Raw genomic sequence first — 19,350 nt, 5'->3', positions numbered from 1 at the left:
ACACATTCACACAAGTAATATCACACATTCACACAAGTAATATCACACAATCACAAGTAATATCACACATTCAATTTCACACAAGTAATATTATGCATTCACAAGTAATTATATATATAATATCACATGTGGTTTGGTTTAGACTTTCCTTACATATAGTATTTTTCCTGTTATTTACTTCTCTGAAAGTGTTGTCTTCCTTATACAAATCTACCTGACTGTTACATATATACTGGTAATGCCTGTAATTTGTGTTGTTGGTTCCCTTACATAAACTCTTGATTGATGTTAAGAGACACGTGTCATTTTGTGGTATTTTTATCTCGCTTGCATCATATCTGTTAATTGTTATGTAGTAGTATTCCTTGTTCAAGTGTGTTTGTTGCAGTTTTATCTCTCTTACAAATCATATTGTATTGCTTCTCTCTTACAAATCATATTGTATTGCTTCTCTCTCACAAATTATATTGTATTGCTTCTCTCTTACAAATCATATTGTATTGCTTCTCTCTTACAAGTTATATTGTATTGCTTCTCTCTTACAAATTATATTGTATTGCTTCTCTCTTACAAATCATATTGTATTGCTTCTCTCTTACAAGTTATATTGTATTGCTTCTCTCTTACAAATTATATTGTATTGCTTCTCTCTTACAAATCATATTGTATTGCTTCTCTCTTACAAGTTATATTGTATTGCTTCTCTCTCACAAATTATATTGTATTGCTTCTCTCTTACAAATTATATTGTATTGCTTCTCTCTTACAAATTATATTGTATTGCTTCTCTCTTACAAATTATATTGTATTGCTTCTCTCTTACAAATCATATTGTATTGCTTCTCTCTTACAAATCATATTGTATTGCTAAACAAGAGTTGTAAAGTTGAATCAACTCGGTACTCTGATTCTGATTTCAGACATTACATCACAAACACTTTGAATGCCTATGTAAAGATTTGTGTATTCCTCGTCAGTCATTATTCCTGATGTGATATGGGACTTAAAAGTATGCCTGCTGGCTACATGAGTTACCTCCCTTACACATACCTGTGATTTGTCTCTCTCAGGGTGATACTGTCCCCTTATAATGATTTGTGTATTGACTTGTGCAGAGAGCCCTAGGAGAGATTGGTGATTTGTGTTTGGTGATGGAAATCAGTTTCACTTTCAGCATAGATAACTGTTAACTCAAAATTGATGGATTATTGATTATAATCGGCATTCTTTTAGCACTAAATTGACCTTTTGTAGAAAATTTATGTACCACTCGGGTACATTTACTACATGTCTTATCTTTTGTTATCTATATTTTCTAACAGTTGTTAATATCTTTAAATATCCTTTATCGCTTGTTAACAACCAATGAATATATTATCGATATTTAAATATCCTTAATCGCTTGTTGACAACCAATGAATATATTATCGATATTTAAATATCCTTAATCGCTTGTAAACGACCAATGCATATATTATCGGTAAAGTATTAGATCAACTACTTCTTGGTTCGGTAACATTTCGAAAATATGCAAAGCCAGGGATTTAGAAACATTTTCAGAAAATTCTGATTAATAACAATTTCAAAATCATCATGTATGATCGTTTTTTGTTTTTTTTTCAATTAATTTTCTATTATGTTCAATCATTGGCCCACCACTATTTATGTTAACTTAGATGATAGTTTAATTACCTATTGTGAGAAGTGCATTCATTCTCGTGATAATTTCAAAAGTGCCATCTATAAATTGAATTGATTTTCATTTTTTTTTCAAAACTGATTGAAACTACATGTAGTTAAATATGTAACCAAGCGTACATGCTTATAACTGTTATGTATCCAGAGTGTATACTGTACTTGATCCACCCTGATAAAAAGAGATTGGTAAATCAGAACATTAATATCATCCACATGAATATCCATTGTGTCATCCATTGAATATACTTAATTATTTGCAATTTCAACTTGCAAAACAAAAATAGCAGTGTATCTCGAGCTCGCTGTAAGGGAAAGTACTACACTCTTCGCTGTGCCCTTCATTAATTGGATTTAAAAATTTAACCAGAATGGTCGTATTTTAGGTGGTGTAAATACATGTACCTACATTATATGTTATATTACTTAGTATATTGATATATAAACTGGAAGACTTCTGAACAGTCTGTTTGGTTGTGTATATATATTGTTGGTATGTTTACTCAGTGAATCACGCCTGTTTTATATTACTAATTATGAATATCTAGGCTAGAAACATATCTTGTTATGTTGTAACTTATATTGTGTGAGCGTTTTAGCTCACCAGCTGCCCATGGGCAATTGAACTTATGCCATGGTTTTGCATCGTCCATTGTCATCTAGAAGGAATTTAAGCCAACAAAGTTTGTGAAATGACCTTGACCCCTTATACAGTTCACAGAGGTCAACTTGTTAAAATGTTAAAACAACAGTTTTGGATTAACAAATATATACTTCGATCCATCGGCTATTATTAGACTAGTGATATGTACAATGTCAACAACTGACAATCACCTAAACGATTATCATAAGATTGATATATTAAATAAAAAACAATTAAAACATTTTCACTGTCAGAGCGACTGTCACTGAATGGCCAGACAGTCAAATACCATGTACACAAGTGAACCCTTCGCAGAAATCGACACTGCATAACGATAGATAAGTTATTGCTGAACATGCAAAAATTGATTAAAATTAAATTAGCTGTCAATATCTCTCTCCGAGATCGGATTGAAGAAGTTCATGTTCGTACCCTCCGAGTGTGTCGCCGTGCCACCTAATGCAAGGAAATGCAAGTTCTGCGTCCTCCAAGTCCGTTAACCTTCTCAACGGTGACAAGCACTTGAGCTATTCAACTACAATGCCACCTATCAGGTAATAGTCTAAAGGGAAAATAATCATTAGGTAGATCTGTTCCATCAAACTCTGATAATTACATATTCCAACATAATAATGCATAAATTGATAGGTAAGTAACAGATGAGTGATTCAGGTTCGTTTGGCCTCTTGTTGTTTTGTTATTTTTAATACCTTTTTTGATTTGATAAAAGTTTAGAATTGTTTTTATTGCAGTTTTGTACTAGCATGGTGTGTACATGCTAAAGTATTAATCAAATGGATTTATTGCATGTTTTTAAAAAGATATTATTGTGTGCCAAGCATTCTATTTTTCACCAAATAATCTATAACTTGTCCACTATTGAAAAAATATAAGAAAAAAAAATGGAGGGGCATTTCCTGATCTTTGGTGTAGTATTCAGCACTGTTTACTTTCTCAACAGCATGTCCAACAGAAAAGGGGTGGAATGTTTCTATAATTGAATTTTAATTATGCACATGTATATTTAATTTGAGATTCAGTTAAGTTTTGTAAAAAGAATTGGAAAGAACCCAGTGGTATTTTTAAAAGAGTTAATATTACTGTAGTGTATTAATAAACACACCAGTAAGAGGTTTAGAGTTTCTTTAACAAGGACAAATTTAGATGATGTGGATTGAAGTTTGGCGTCTACTCATGGTATCCCTATACATATGCCATTTTGTGTTTTATTAGAAATTTAACATTTGTTGTTGAGTATTAATGGTATATGAAGAATTTTTATACACACCTTTAAGATCCTATTGACCTAATGATAGAGCTGTTTTACAGCTTCAATCACTAAATCACATCTTTTTATGGTTAATAAATGCATGTTACTCTTCCATCTACACAATGATCATGATTTAAATGTATTAATGTCAAAATCAAAGAAATAAAAATATCATTAAACCAAATAAATCTTTGTTATCTTGCTGATTACATACACATTATGCATTACCTGGCAATAAAGACCACCAGCTCAGTTCTACAGAAGCTGCCCTGTTACTGAATACAAAATGGCATGATGTCTGTACATGTCTGTCTATAATTTTATACAACTTACTTCTCCCAGGATTATACAGTGTACATAGAATTCAAAGAAACTTTGCACAAATGTTATTTAGAACATGTTCTTATGTCTTCCTGAATGTCATTAAGTTATGTACATGTTCTTTTGTCTAATTGAATGCCATTAAGTTTTATCATTATTTTTACCAGATTTATGGCCCTTGATGCCAATAAGTGAAACGGTCTTTGTGGTAATGACTAATTCTCTTTGAAACAGTTAGTATTTTGTATACATATGTATACTGGAGTGTTGTAGGCGTGGATCAAGGTACACCTCTGACTTCTGACTTCTAAGGTCATGAAATGTCAGAAATACTAAAAACACTATTTGGAGGCAGGGAATCTAGATGAATGGTTAAAATGATATTTGATCACTTTAATGAAGAGGTAAGACTGAAAAGAAATTATTGAAAAGACAGGCAAATATTTCCAGCCATACGCACCAGCCCAATTTCAACAGTCAACTTTTAATAGAAATAAAGTTAGAATGATTAGTTACTGCTCAATAATTTTGTTGTCTAGAGAAAAAAAAATCAATTTCGTGATGTGTAATATGTTAACTCGTGTCTTTATAAACGAAAATTAAGTAATCCCATATATGAATTCTATACAAAATATTTTAAATGAATGTGGATTGATGTTTATTTTGAATTTCCAGTTCCAGGGAAAGAATTGGCAATGGGTACCGGTAAACCTAACTGTCAAACAGATTTTGCACAATCGATTTCTGCAAAACTTTATGAAAAAATTTATTACAGTTTGAAGACTATTTCGAAATTTTAAATGGTAATGAAAGAAAACTGCTTTAAAAGTTCAAAACAAATAATCATAAACTTAATTATGGAAACTGAGAGATGGAATAGTGTGGAACATCAAAATAGAATATGTCTATTCTATGATACCCATGAAAAAGGTGACAAATTTCATTATTTGTTTTGCGATGTCCTTTTTTGACTATTGAAAGAAAATCATTTTTAGAAAAAAATGTTATTATACACGGCCTAATATTTTCAGAGCTTATGAATATTACTGCAACACGTGTATTAAAATCTTCCGTAATATGTGCAAGTTTATAAATGTTTTGTTTAAAACAGTTATAATTTGCCCTCCTGATTGATACACTGTATTCGTAGAATGTTGTATAATATGCTTTCTCTGTACATCATATTTTTGAAAAGAGATTTCAATAAATTTAAAAGTTGAAAGGTGTTGCAGGTTAAAAGTCTGGGATTAGGTTAACTCTAGGTTCTTGGATATCGAACGTTTTTGCTCGAAAGAAAAATAAAGAGTCGGCGGAAATGGACCGAAGTCTGAATGGAACCATGTAGGCCTAATAAGCGGTATACCACAAGGATCGGTTTTAGGGACAGTTTTATTTGTTATTTATATAAATGACATGCTAGAAGTCACAAGTTCCGGGAACGAATACATTCCTTTTCGCAGACAATACAAATATATTTAGGGCAATCAATGAAGAGGAAGACTGTCAGATTTTACAGCTCTACAAAAGTGGTTCGAAGTCTGAAGTGCAGATCAAATAAATTACAACCCCAAAGGAAGACGCAGGGGTACTATAGAGTTTGTGAACTTCGAATAAAATATCGACGTAACATTATATGTGAAAAGGGTGAATAAAGTTATCTCGGTGATGTGAATTTTATCGAGAACAATAGAATACATGTGCCCTGATAGTTTTAAGTTGTTGTACACAGCTTTGTTTAGACCTCATATTGAGTATGCGAATCAAATTTGGGACCCTCATCTCGAAAAACACATAGAAGATAGAAAATGTTAAACGTCGAGCAACAAAACAAGTGTCTGGACTGAAGTATTTACCTTATACCGCAATATTACTTATAGGAGATCACGTGGCGATATGATAGGAGGCCTACAAAATACTGTTCGGGAAATATATGATTATGAAGTGTCAGCTATTTTTAAAATCAGGGAAGGTTCCTCAACACCAGGGCATGCACATGGCCTCAAGATCTATAAAAAACTGAATTGACGATGTATTAAAACACTCTCCCATCGATGGCAGTTAATCCAAACACTTTACTGCCAATGCAATCAACCATAAAAATATTATTTTAAAGAAAAAATCGAACTGTGAATGTTTCAGTTTTAATATAATATTTATTACAGAGCTGACTGTCAAAGGAATATAATTTCCCATACTTTTGTCAGAATAAAATCTATGTATCTGTGTAGGTAAGAACATTAGTCTGGGACGACTATTAGGTGGTTTGTTGTTGCCATCCTCGTTTCTCATTCCTTGCTCTCTGGCCATGACCGGTAGCTAGAAATTCAATTCAATTCAGTTTATTTCCGAATGAGATTCAAGATTTGTATTACTGTCTGACACACTTGAGTGTGTGTAACAAGAGGTCAAACAACTGTACAGCAATGTTACAATTATAACATGACAATGTGAGCACATCATATGTATGGACATAATTATTTGTTTCTTACTTTTCCGTATAATGAGTTGTGAAAATCTGGGAAATATGAATGTAGTAGAATATTAATTGATAATAACGGGCAACCTCTACTCTATAGCATATAAATTGATACTTATAAAAAGTTATGTTTACAATATGTACAGATAAATAACACTAACTTAGCTTCATAAATTATACAGAGATTCATTGTACATAATTCTTTATCACACTAGAAATAGCTTGTTTGTCCTATAGACTGGTGGAAATCTGGGGAAAGTTATCGCCCCTTATGTGTACTATAATAATACACAATCTACTCATTTTCTTAACAATACAACATACGTATGCCACTACTAAAAATAAAGTGTACAGTAGGCTTCATACATGTACTTGAAAATCCATTTTTGTGGAAAATAACTAGGATAAGAACCTCTAGACTTTTGTAAATTTTGAGTAGTTATCTCCCTTTATACTGTATGTAGAGATTATACAATAGGGCTAACTATTTTTACATTGACATATATATATATATAGTGTAATTGTCATAAAAAAAACATATCCTTTAATAATTGGCAATACGCAACATAGATAAGTCTGGAAAGTTCCAAAGCTGAATATATATAATATGGTTTGTAAATACAATGCACTGTTTTTAATACATTTCTGTAATTAAATGAAATAAGCTTATTTTTTTTCATTAGTCTAATGTTACACACTGCAAAAATCCCTCTCATTTTGTCAGTATTTGGGTTTGCGAAGTAATACTTCATCTAAATTTCATAATGTGCATTTGCTTTCTTCCGCAGGGATTCCTATCCACCTTCCCGTTTCCAGTGGAAGCGGGAAATTTGAAGTTCGAAATTTGCATACAACCATACGATCCCTTTTATTTAATTTTGTTAAATAGCTTTCCAAACTAAAGGTAGATTTGAAAATTAAATAATTGTGTCCCCTACTACTATCTTCGATATCATTAAACCACTTTTGAATAAACTGGTCAATTTGCCTTTGCCTCAAAAGATGTTCGAGTTTTTGCCGTTCTAAGGTGGTAACTGTTTGGGAAAACCAAATATATGTCAATCCTAGGTTATTTAATATTGATTTTACAAACCTTAGCCACTTTGGTTGATATACTCCAGTTTCGTGCATTGCATGTATAATGCGGTATAACTGGCTTGATAATTTACCATTTTCTGTTATTAGTTTATACCAAAACATCAGCATTCTACTCTTAATTGTGTTTGCTAATGGAAATCGTCCTGATTCCCTGTGTACCATATAATTTGGTGTACTTTTCCTTAAATTAAGGACTCTTTTAATGAATTTTAAATGTATCGCCTCCAATATCGCTATATTTTCAAATCCCCAGACCTCAGACCCATATAATAGAATAGGAGATATCAATGAGTCAAACAGTGTAAACTGTAAGTCCACTGGTAGATTCATATTTCTAATTTTTCTATATAGTGCAAATAAGGCTTTTTTGCTTTCCCAAAACTTCCAGTATAGTTGAATAAAAGACCTAAATATGGGTATGAATAAAGAACAACATATAGAAATTACATGATACATGAATGTACATTACAGATTCTTTTGAACAAGATGTACTATAAAGCAAAATAAATAAACTTGACAACTGCTGACTAACTGAATTCAGTTATTCAGTAGAGATAATATTCTTTTTGACGAAGCGTGAATTCGATATTTACTAAAATTTCTCAAAGTTTACATTTCTACTAGACTATATGTTGATTAATTTAGTTGACTTGAATACAGAGGGGTGCCGATAAAAATACGACTTGGTGTACACAATTCTCAACTCTGAATAAACTGGGCATAATGATATAAAACGGGTTTCATCTTCAACTTCTCTTCTATTACATAATAAACATTGTCTTTGATCTCTGGGGATACCTTAGTATCTACCAGTTTTAACACTTAAACCGTGTGCTTGTATCCTAAACTTAGTAAGGCTATTTTTAGACTTCGTGAGATACAACTGCAATTCAAATCAATCAACAATATGCTGATATAAAATGCATTTAGAGGAATTTTCTAAATTGTTTCTCATATATTTGATATAAACAGCATGTACCCGTCGAGTATACAACAACAAAAAGGTTTTTCATTAGCAGTGCACACTTTGTCAACCTTAAGCGTTACAAGTTCATTATAACATGATTTTAAACACAATTATCCGTATTCAGAAGTTTAATCCAATATTTCAAAACAGCAATATTGCGACTAATTTGTGAAGGGAAACGTCCAAGCTAAGAGTATATACCATACAAGAATTCACACGGTCTTTATATACCAAGTACATTTTTAAGAACAGTAAGTGTACTTTCTCTAACTGTGGTGCCAGACAAAACCCCCAAGGTCTAGCTAGTAGCTACAACACTATTTGTAGTTGTAGTTTAAGTGTACATTGTAGGCCTAGCTAGCGTATATTGTTGGTCTAGCTAGTGTACATTATAGGCATATAGTGTACATTGTAGGCCTAACTAGCGTATATTGTTGGTCTAGCTAGTGTACATTGTAGGCCTAGCTAGTGTACATTACAGGCATATAGTGTACATTGTAGGCCTAACTAGCGTACATCGTAGACATCGTTAGTGTATATTGTAGGCCTAGCTAGTGCACGTTTTGTAGGCCTAGCTAGGCATATAGTGTACATTGTATGCATAGCTAGTGTACATTGTAGGCATATAGTGTACATTGTAGGTCTAGCTAATGTATAATTGTAGGCCTAACTAGCGTACATTGTAGGCCTAACTAGCGTACATTGTAGGCCTAGCTAGTGTACATTGTAGGTATAGCTAGTGTACATTGTAGGTCTAGCTAGTGTATAATTGTAGGCCTAACTAGCGCACATTGTAGGCATCGTTAGTGTATAAGTGTAGGCCTAGCTAGCGTTCATTTTGTAGGCCTAGCTAGGCATATACATGTAGTGTACATTGTATGCATAGCTAGTGTACATTGTAGGCATGTAGTGTACAATGTAGGTCTAGCTAGTGTATAATTGTAGGCCTAACTAGCGTACATCGTAGGCATCGTTAGTGTATAAGTGTAGGCCTAGCTAGCGTTCATTTTGTAGGCCTAGCTAGGCATATAGTGTACATTGTATGCATAGCTAGTGTACATTGTAGGCATGTAGTGTGCAATGTAGGTCTAGCTAGTGTATATTGTAGGCCTATCTAGCGTACATTTTAGGCCTAACTAGCGTACATTGTAGGCATATAGTGTACATTGTAGGCCTAGCTAGTGCATGTACACTGTATGTCTAACTAGTGTATATTGTAGGCCTAACTAACGTACATTGTAGGCCTAACTAGCGTACATTGTAGGCCTAGCTAGTGTACATTGTACGCCTACGTACGTAGCTAGCGTACATTGTAGGCCTAGCTAGTGTACATTATAGGCATATAGTGTACATTGTACGCCTACGTAACTAGCGTACATTGTAGGCCTAGCTAGTGTACATTGTACGCCTAGCTAGTGTATAGTGTAGGCCTAGCTAGTGTACATTGTAGGCATATAGTGTACATTGTACGCCTACGTAACTAGCGTACATTGTAGGCCTAGCTAGTGTATATTGTAGGCCTATAGTTAACGAACATTGTAGGCCTATCTAGCGTATATTGTAGGCTTAACTAGTGCACTACTTGTAGCTGAATTTTAGTGTAGGCCTAGATAGTGCACGACTATTTTAAACCAGATACATGTAAATGGTTATAATATATATAGGTCTCTGTCTAAACTTAGTGCACTAGCTATACTAGTCCGTGTTAAAGGTAGTCTAAACCCAACTGTACATTTTTTCGGCTTAAACATTCGTCAGAAATCAAAACGGGTTGTAATTAAAATTAGACACTGCTTTCCTGATCTTGTTACACGTTAATTAATATAATGATTAATATATAACCGTGACGATGCCCATTACCTGTGTTTCTCGTGTACGGCATGTTGTATTTACTTATGAAATGGACGGAGTTAGGTTTCTTAAATTATATTGTCAGTCACCTAATTCATTAAGCCTGACCGCGGAGTTTAGATGAGTAATCTAATTGTCTGACCAAAACCGATTGATAGCAAATTAATGGACAATATCATACAGGCCTGACTCGCCTTAATCAGTGACATATAATAAAAAATATATATATGTCTCTGGTAATATACAAGTTTATTACCAACGATATCAAAGTTTATGTCAGAGACCTATACACTAATTAGTATATAGATATCTGTTAATGTTAACTATTTAGTAGTTTGCTACCTACAGAGCTCAATCGTGATATACGAGTTATCTCCCGTGTCAGATTCACATCCTGTAAATCGATAAACAAAACAAGCAACAAGGTAAGAAATAATTCTTTAAATATTTAACAGATTTTAACACTTGTTCTTAATACATTGGTTTACTTATCAATCTATACTATTTGAAACCTATTTCTAAAGTAATAGACTTTGGTTTAGGCTTGTAGTAGAATCTACTGCATAAAAAAATATCATTTCAGATGCACCAGGAACAAAAGTGTTGTGAGTTTAATGGGAATTTACCAATTATTTTAAATACAGATCTGTAGACTATATCCAATATAGTCGTGCAGTAGCTTATTTAATGTAAACAAACTGAACTTTCTATATGAAAATAGTCTTATTTGTATTATATATCAAAACAAAACAATATTACAAACAAATGTCAAACATACATATAGACTATGTAACTGAAGAGAAAGTGAAAGCATGACAGATATATGTTTTCATGTTTTCTGGTTGTAAAGTCAGTCACAGATAGATTGGATAATTATTATGCTGTGCAGTAGATGGTTGGGTGGCCGGATGAGAAGGGGTTGGGGTATATTAATATTATGCAAAGTGGAAGTTGTCATTAATATATGCATGAGTTCATGATCAGTAATCTTTCTAGCTTGTAAATATTATGTTGAAAGACTATCCCGAGTTTTTCTGTGGCCTAATCCGAAGGGTTCTGATGTTGATATCGCCTTTTAAGCTGATTTAACACATCGTAAAATTGTCTGATTAAAAAAGTTTGGACTATATCTGGCACGGACGATAAACTTGGGCTAGGTGAAAGATATGGAAAGTTATATTAGGACATTACTGATAAGGTCCGGATCCGGAGTTATCATAATCTGATGTAATGAAGCAAATTGTGCATAACTTAATTATATACTGAACAGTTATGTTTATATAAATTAAAAAGGAAAAGGACATTAAATCCATTTTCATGCATGTTTACTTTGTTATAATAGATGTTAAATCTTGTTTACAACACATTTTGTTACATTTTCAGACCTGTAATTGTCATACACATATATATAACCGTCAGTTGTATATATGTATTAGCTGACCAATATGTGGACCTCCTCCACACCCTGGGCCTATATTGGACCAAACCTCTGGATCATTCTATCACTCATCCTCGTTCCTCTAACCAGGGCTGGAGATGGAACAAGTAACATTTGACTTTTATATTTATACTCTGACAATGATTAATTGAATATTTAATGAAATAAAAATAAAAACTCAAATGGTTTGATGTTCAGGCTTTCATCCATGTACATGCATTTATTGATTGAATGAAATATATACATGCATGTATGTATATTAACATATACATGTATAACATACACTTGATTAGCTCAAACATTAAGTTTATCTCTCTCAATTTTGAAACCACAAAATGCATTTTCTATTTTATTTGAAAGTATTTTAATCCTATAATGCTGGTAGTTTTTATATCATTTAGATTCCTTCACCATAAAGGGGAATAACTGTGGCACTTATATCACTTTTGATACAAGAACAATGGACATTCATTGGAGGGGAGCTGCCCTGGAAGATGACTGCTCCCTGTACATCGCTTTAAACATGCAGTCTACTTATACATCTAATAGCAGCCTGTGTGTGAGGGCAGAGGTGTGGGATGTAGCAGATGAATATTTTACTCTCACCATTGAATCAGGACTAGGTTATGCAAAGAGAAAGGTATTTGAAGTTCAGGGGTCTATCTAGCCCCATTTCTTTCCTGCTTATGAGTGAATTTCACCAGCAGAATTTAGTTCCCCTGGCTGTAAAACAATCCCCAAATTACTGGTTCATTTTCCTTAATGAAAACATGGTCTTTTTTGTAACAATTGTTTTCCAATAATTTCATTACATGATTAGACCTGTCAACTTCATTCACATTTTCAACTCACCTGCTCAAAAGGTTAGTTAGCTTATGCTGTGGTGTGGCATCCTTCGTCAACTTGTAAATTAAAACAATATCTTCTCAGACACCCAGAGACCTGATATATACATGTATTAGGCCTGTAGCACACTGGAGTGAAAGGCTGCCTAGTTTGTTCAAATGAATGACCTTGACCTGCATTCAAGGGGTCACAGGAGCCAGGTATGCTGAAATCATTAAATGACTGCTCAATAACCAAAAAGACCAGAGACCTGATATAATTATTAGGTCTCTAGCATGCTAGATGAAGAGCGATCAAGTTTGTTCCAATAAATGACTTTGACCTACTTTGAAGGTCACATGCTAGGGGTGAAATGTATGAAAATCTTTAAATGATGACTCTTCAATGTACTCGTACTCTTATTCCTCATTTACTCTTATACAATGTATTTTGTATTAAGCTTAGCAAAGTTACATTAGAAGCAGGTAGGTGATACATGTCCATTTGGCCTCTTGTTTTTATTGAACTAGATTAAACAGATACCAGATCATTAAATGTTTTCATACCTGAATCGCCTCTGCCCTGCTAGCAATGTGGTAAATAACCTTGAAAAATCTAAAACTTCCGGTGGGGTTTGGGGAAAAGCCCCTAACCACAGCCCCAATGAATCCCAGGATTTTCTGTCAAGATAGTAATAAGGGTATACGTATATCCCCCTAAATCCTGCCTTGATCCTTGAAGTTATATTCTTAACAGGTAAAAAGTTTTAACAGTTTAAGGAATCCCTTTCTATCATTAGTAACTATTCCACAAGCAAACTGTATTTGCTGTCCTCATCAATCACGTTTGAAAAGCACACACCTGTCTGAACAAATTAAACCTCTCATTAAGAACTTGACATGGTGTAACATATGTTTAATTTATACAAATAACTCTGATTGCCCCTAAAGTATCAGAATGTAGTTTACAGAACGGAACTGCCTGTCAAAATATAATTTTAATTTGATCTGATACAATGTTTCAATTATTCTTTTAGTGAAGAAATCTTTTCAGATATTTAAAAAACAATGTGGAGAATTTTTGTCCTTGTGTAGAGAAATAAAAAAAATCACCCACTTAATTCAGATCATATCTATAGCCCCTTCATAAATTTGAAATGCTGTTCATATCTCTGTGCAAAAAAAAACCCCACATTCCCTCAGCTTAATTGTTGTGGCTATTAAGTCACTTAGTGTCTTTTACATTAAGCTATAAGATGGCTGGCCTTTGCTTATCACTTACATGGACTTAGATAAGTCTGTGTCATTTATATGTTATTGAATGGTTAAATAATGCACCAATATCTTTTCTTTAAAGTTTGGAGCCAACGAAATGAAGGAAAATGTCACATACTGTGCCAAAACATATGACAGCCTAATCCTGCGATTTTTTACCTACTTCAAGTCAAGATCACATGTACAACTCAAGATAATACAGACATCTTATTCAGCAGATGAGCGTGAGTACACTTCCTTCTATGAAATATCCCAGAATGTTCAGCACAATCCTCTCAATTCTCTCCCTTACTTTAAAAGTTTGGAATCTAACACTGATGTGCTACTTATGTTATCTTCCCTCCCCTTGTCTTTTGGAATATTCCTGTATTAATGGAATATATTCTAACACTGATGTGCTACTTGTGTTATCTCCCTTTCCCTATTTTTTTGGAATATCCCTGTATTAATGGAATATATTCAAACACTATTGTGCTACTTTGTTATTTCCCCTCCCCTAAAGTAAACTTTCAGAATATCCCTGTATAAATAAAACTCTAACACTAATATGTGCTGCTTTTGTTTTGGGTTAGATCACAACCATACAGAGCCATTACCCACAGCAGTGTACAGACTTCTCGGGGGGATTGGTGCTGTAATCATGGTTGGACTACTGGCATCAGTCATCCTTAAAAGGAAACGTAGGGGTAGACAAGGCTACTTTGGCAGAGGTGGTTTAGTTATCAGTCGCGCAGGTGAGACAGATGAGACGATGGTGGCACTCTACCAACCAGCTGTACAGAACAATCCATGTACAGTTACATCCACAAATAACTGCAACAGTGTTACTAATGGATACACCGGACCTGCTGCTGTCCAGTCCTTTCCTGGGTACGCCCCCTCACAACTGACGAAGCCACCAGAGTATTCTGAAAACCCAGGTAGGTTATGTGGAATTTAATTTGGTTGGTTGGGTGGTTCATTGGATCGTACATTATCATTTCGTCAATTAAAGGATTTTAATGCAAAGGCAGCATTTGAAAAATTATTTTGTCACCTACTTGGCCATATGGGTTTTCTCCAGGTTTTCTCCAAGTATTCTTTCAAATTAAGACCTCCTGCATGTTTTCATCCAGACTGACAAGGTCAATTAAAGTTGATTGCACACTTCATAGTTCATATCCTATACATCAATTTTATATTACATATAATCCTGGTAAAATTAGCTTATTTTAGAAATGAAATATAATATTTAGATGTGTAAATTTCATTTGATGAATAAGAACTGAAAGAAAATGAAAATGTTCACAAGATTTTTAAAACTCATCATATACCTTAATAGTCACATATGTTTTTGATATCAAGAAATACATATGTACAAAATTAATGTATATGATCTGATTGCTAATAAAAAAAAAACCCATCCTCAATGAGTAATTACATCAAACGTGCACCGCAGGTCACAATACAAATGTAGTATGAGAATATTTATCTGAAGACTTTTGATTATATTTATCCTTGATTTCTGTTTCACATAATTTCAAAAAAACTGTGAAAAGGTCATGATTTATAGACATATAATACTAACAAAGCATTTCGTTGTATAATTATGTACATGTATTATATTATTTTTTGCAGACAACCAGAATAGCTTTCTGCAATATCCAGATTCAGCTCCACCGCGTTACGAGGATGTTGCTGGTGAAACATCAGAAAACGCCAACTCTTAAATGGGTTCTCTGATTATGCTTCGAGTTTTAACAGATTGTGATTTGATAGATTGTGATTCAGTGTAATTTTAATTTTTTAAGAATTGATAGAAGACTGTACATGTTATGAAATTGTAATTACAAATGTTCTCAAAGTACTTGCCAACTCCCTCTATTTTGTAGCGAGACTCTCAATGTACTACCCTACCGTAAGGAATAAAATATTCAGAAAAATGCTCTATTTTTCATATTAAAAGTCAAATACAATGTAAGTTGTAATACGATTAGCCATGGCCAGAAGATCAGTGTAATCTGAAATTTGTATTTTTAAGATATTGGTTTGCCAAAAGGTCTATATTTGGCCAAATGCAATCTCTCTCAAAGAAATTTCAAGAAGTTAACAAGTATGATGTACAGTATTATGTCTTAACCCACAATTAGTGTCTCTGCTTTGAAAATATGGAAAATTGGGGACAAGCTTATTCCCTAGCATGGGCTTACTGTGGTATACATACGGAAATACAGTGCAACATATTGCAATTGTCCAAAATGAAACTTTGCTCAAGTACTGTATAGGAAATGATGCATTTGTCATTGTGAAAAACTCTGGCCACACAGTGATTTTACATGAAGCAGTACAATGTCTTAAACGCAAGTAATTTAATCATTCTGTGATAATCTTTTATATAAAAATATAGATATATATTATATACAACTACATTTCTATATTGTATACATTTGAGTGTATTGTATGGAAAAATATTGCCTGGCTGTTTTCTTGCCTGTGTCAGTATAGTGTTCTGCCTATACTATGTTTGTTGCAATGTATTTCACTATTTTAAATGCATCAGTTAATTGATGAAATAAGACATTTCTTTATATTATTTCTAGACGCTATACAGAATCCAGCAAAAGTTATTGTTGTGTTTACAATCAATTAATGTCTACTAGAACAGAAAAGATACATTAATATTGCAATTGTTCAACAATATTCTCTCCCGAGTTTCTGTAGACATAGTGTCATTAGGCTTGTGGCAGCTTTAACTTGCTCCTGTGATATAGATACCGCGTAGCCAGACATAGCATTCAATAATGTACACCAGCTCATGCATATTTTCACCAAGTACAGAAGGTTTTAGCATTAAAATGTGTTTAGGGATCCAGTTTGCTACTCCTTTAAAAATTTGTAAATTACGAACAGATTTTGATGTCAAAGGGCACTGTTATTATATTTTTTAAGCTAGACTACTATCAGTTCTTGTTATCGGCCCATGTCTGTCTTTTGCTTTGCAGTGTCTCACCATACTATTTCCGCGGTAATATAATCATACTGCAATACGTTATTTCAAATACATGTAGTCCTAATGACTCCAACAGAATCATTCTGATGATGTCTCAGGCAGGTTGTAACGAGTTGTTATAAATTCCATGCTTTTGAATTTTTATACATTTTGTGTGATTCATATCATATTAAGTTATAAAATATGCATGTTTTTTTTTTTTACATATATATGGCCTTGCTCCTCAAAAGTGTTGACATCCAGTATTATGGTTGAAAGCATGTTTTTTCTTTGTTACTTATTAATTCAAATTTGCTTCATTGTCTACTTTGTATTGATCTCTTATCTGTGGAAAAGAGGCACAGTTTGTTACAAAATATAACCTTGTTTTCCTTACCAGTCAGGTGAGAGAGGGAGTGTGTGTTATACCTATAGCAGCCACGTGTACTAGGGATATGAAGTTATAAATCCTGACTGGATCTGTTGCACAGATTTTGTAGCAAATATTTATACAATTAATTTTTTATAACATTTTATAATTCTTTATCAAATTATAAATCTTGTGTAAAACCTTGTATAATAAATCAAATGTACCATTCTTGGTTAAATTTTACAAAATTCTGGGATAGTATATGTATACAATTATTTTAATATTTAGACATAAGACATCAAACTTGTACATTTTCCTTTGAAAATTATACTTTTATAGCTGATAGTGTAGCTAGCATTTACAATCAGAAAGCTAGTTATCACAAAAAAGGTAAAATCTTATATGAAAAATTTATTAATTGGGTTTTTCCATATTTCGATTTGTATATATCCGAGGCGGAAATCTAAAAAAAAAATATTTGGATGAAAAATGGGAATTTAGTGACAATCATTTATGGCAACATCTGATTTTATCATAATTTTTATGATTACTAGTTAAGTTAGGTAAACTGCAGTCCGTTTTATCCTTTTTAATTAGATAGTAAATATTTGATGCTTTTCAGGTCACCTGGCACAAAGTCTCAAGTGACCTGTTCTAATCGCCTTTTGTCCGTCATCGTGCATCAGTAAAAAAATTACATTTTCAACTTTTTCTCTGAAATCGCTGAACCAAATTCAGTCAAGTTTCGCAGGAAGCTTCCATGGCAAGAGGTCAACCAAAAGTATAATTATATAGTCCAATAAGTGTCAAATTGACTAAAATTTCAAAACTGAATTTCATGACCCTTGGGATCAAGGAGGTAAACTTGACTATAGTATACATGTATATAGGGAAATCACATTTGTTTGATTTCTATGGGAATTCATTCTAATTTGGTAACTGACTGACCCCTAGGGGCTGATGAATGTTTGCCCCTGGGGAGGTAAATTTTACTATATTTTATATAAGGAAATCACATTTTTGACTATCTGTTGGATTTCTTTTGGAATTAATTCTAGTTTGGTTAGAATTAGCAGTTTTGGTATGGCTTGACCGACACCCAGGGGCTAGTGGGCAGGGTCAAAATGGGTCAATGAAATATTAAAAACTCATGTGACCATTAAGGCCCATACCTGGACTCTTGTTTGTAGTTCTTTGATGAAATTTGGATATTATTATTGACAATCTGGTCTCCTCCTTTTTTAGGTGTACCAACATGTATGCACAGGAAATTGGCAAAAATTTCTAACCTATGGTCCATGTATGTATGTATGGTATTGTAGGTCTACTATGGCCTGGTTAGGAATCCATGCCAAGTCCCTGTATGCATAAGATGATGCCTACACTTCACTTTTTCTTTCAAGAGACTGTATCGGTCCAATTAAGTATCTTAACATTTGTGATATAACAGTCAACATTATCCAAATGTTGACTGCCTTCTCTCCATTTCAAGATCTTAGATGTCATTGTTTGTATAGTAAGAATATTAGACCACTGTGCCTCCTATAATATTTATTCATTCTCAGCCGTTGAGCTTTTGCTGTTCCATCCGACAAAGCGAAAAGAAGGGAAGCAACTCCGATAGATCAGAATGTATTATTATAAATGTCTTCCTGTGCTTACAAGGCACTGTGCTATACTTTTATATGGCTTTGTTGCTGAACATATACTGTAGTTAATGAATCCATGAAATTTAATTTTTTAATCTTTGATTATACTTGTCCATCATTGATGATTATATATATAATTGTTATACTGTACAATGACTGGTTTACAAGTGTTGAGATGTTGTGAAACGGTGACAAACTTATATTCAGAATGCACTTTAGTCCGATGGCCCGATAGTTCGAAGGCCCAATAGTCCAAAAATAGGTAAATATTAATGAATGTTGTATATGTTAAAGTTTCATGCCAGCATTAAAAATGATTTTTTTTTTAAAACCAGTAATTAGTTTATTACAGATTCAATATCAAATTCCCCAAAGGAAGCTTTCATAGAAAAAGACTAGGCAAGAAAAATCAACAGAAATAGTGTGAATAAAAAGAGAAAGAAATCATGTGTGGCATGCACAGAGTTCTTAGTAGAGGCGCATATATAAATAACTGCAAGTGATA

The 19,350-nt window shown here is 33.2% G+C and overlaps 1 protein-coding gene across 1 annotated transcript; it reads left to right on the top strand.

Annotated features, from left to right (window-relative positions):
• Positions 1–10,703: 10,703 nt before the first annotated feature.
• Positions 10,704–19,248, top strand: LOC117330411. Its single transcript, XM_033888682.1, has 6 exons — positions 10,704–10,746; positions 11,705–11,866; positions 12,161–12,399; positions 13,941–14,082; positions 14,431–14,778; positions 15,476–19,248. Exons 2-6 carry the CDS (start codon positions 11,767–11,769, stop codon positions 15,565–15,567), a joined length of 921 nt encoding a protein of 306 aa, XP_033744573.1. The 5' UTR covers positions 10,704–10,746; positions 11,705–11,766; the 3' UTR covers positions 15,568–19,248.
• The last annotated feature ends 102 nt before the right edge of the window (positions 19,249–19,350 follow it).

Source organism: Pecten maximus, chromosome 7, assembly GCF_902652985.1.
Source record: "Pecten maximus chromosome 7, xPecMax1.1, whole genome shotgun sequence".
Lineage (NCBI taxonomy): Eukaryota > Metazoa > Mollusca > Bivalvia > Pectinida > Pectinidae > Pecten > Pecten maximus.
The sequence above is the reverse complement of the archived record's forward strand: the minus strand, read 5'-3'. Positions and strand labels throughout refer to the sequence as shown.

Excerpts from the sequence above, each read along its gene's own strand:
- LOC117330411 (XM_033888682.1), top strand. The coding sequence starts at position 11,767 with ATGTGGACCTCCTCCACACCCTGGGCCTATATTGGACCAAACCTCTGG. Across the intron at positions 12,400-13,940 it reads TAGGTTATGCAAAGAGAAAG|TTTGGAGCCAACGAAATGAA; the intron begins GTATTTGAAGTT and ends TTTTCTTTAAAG. Across the intron at positions 14,779-15,475 it reads AGAGTATTCTGAAAACCCAG|ACAACCAGAATAGCTTTCTG; the intron begins GTAGGTTATGTG and ends TATTTTTTGCAG.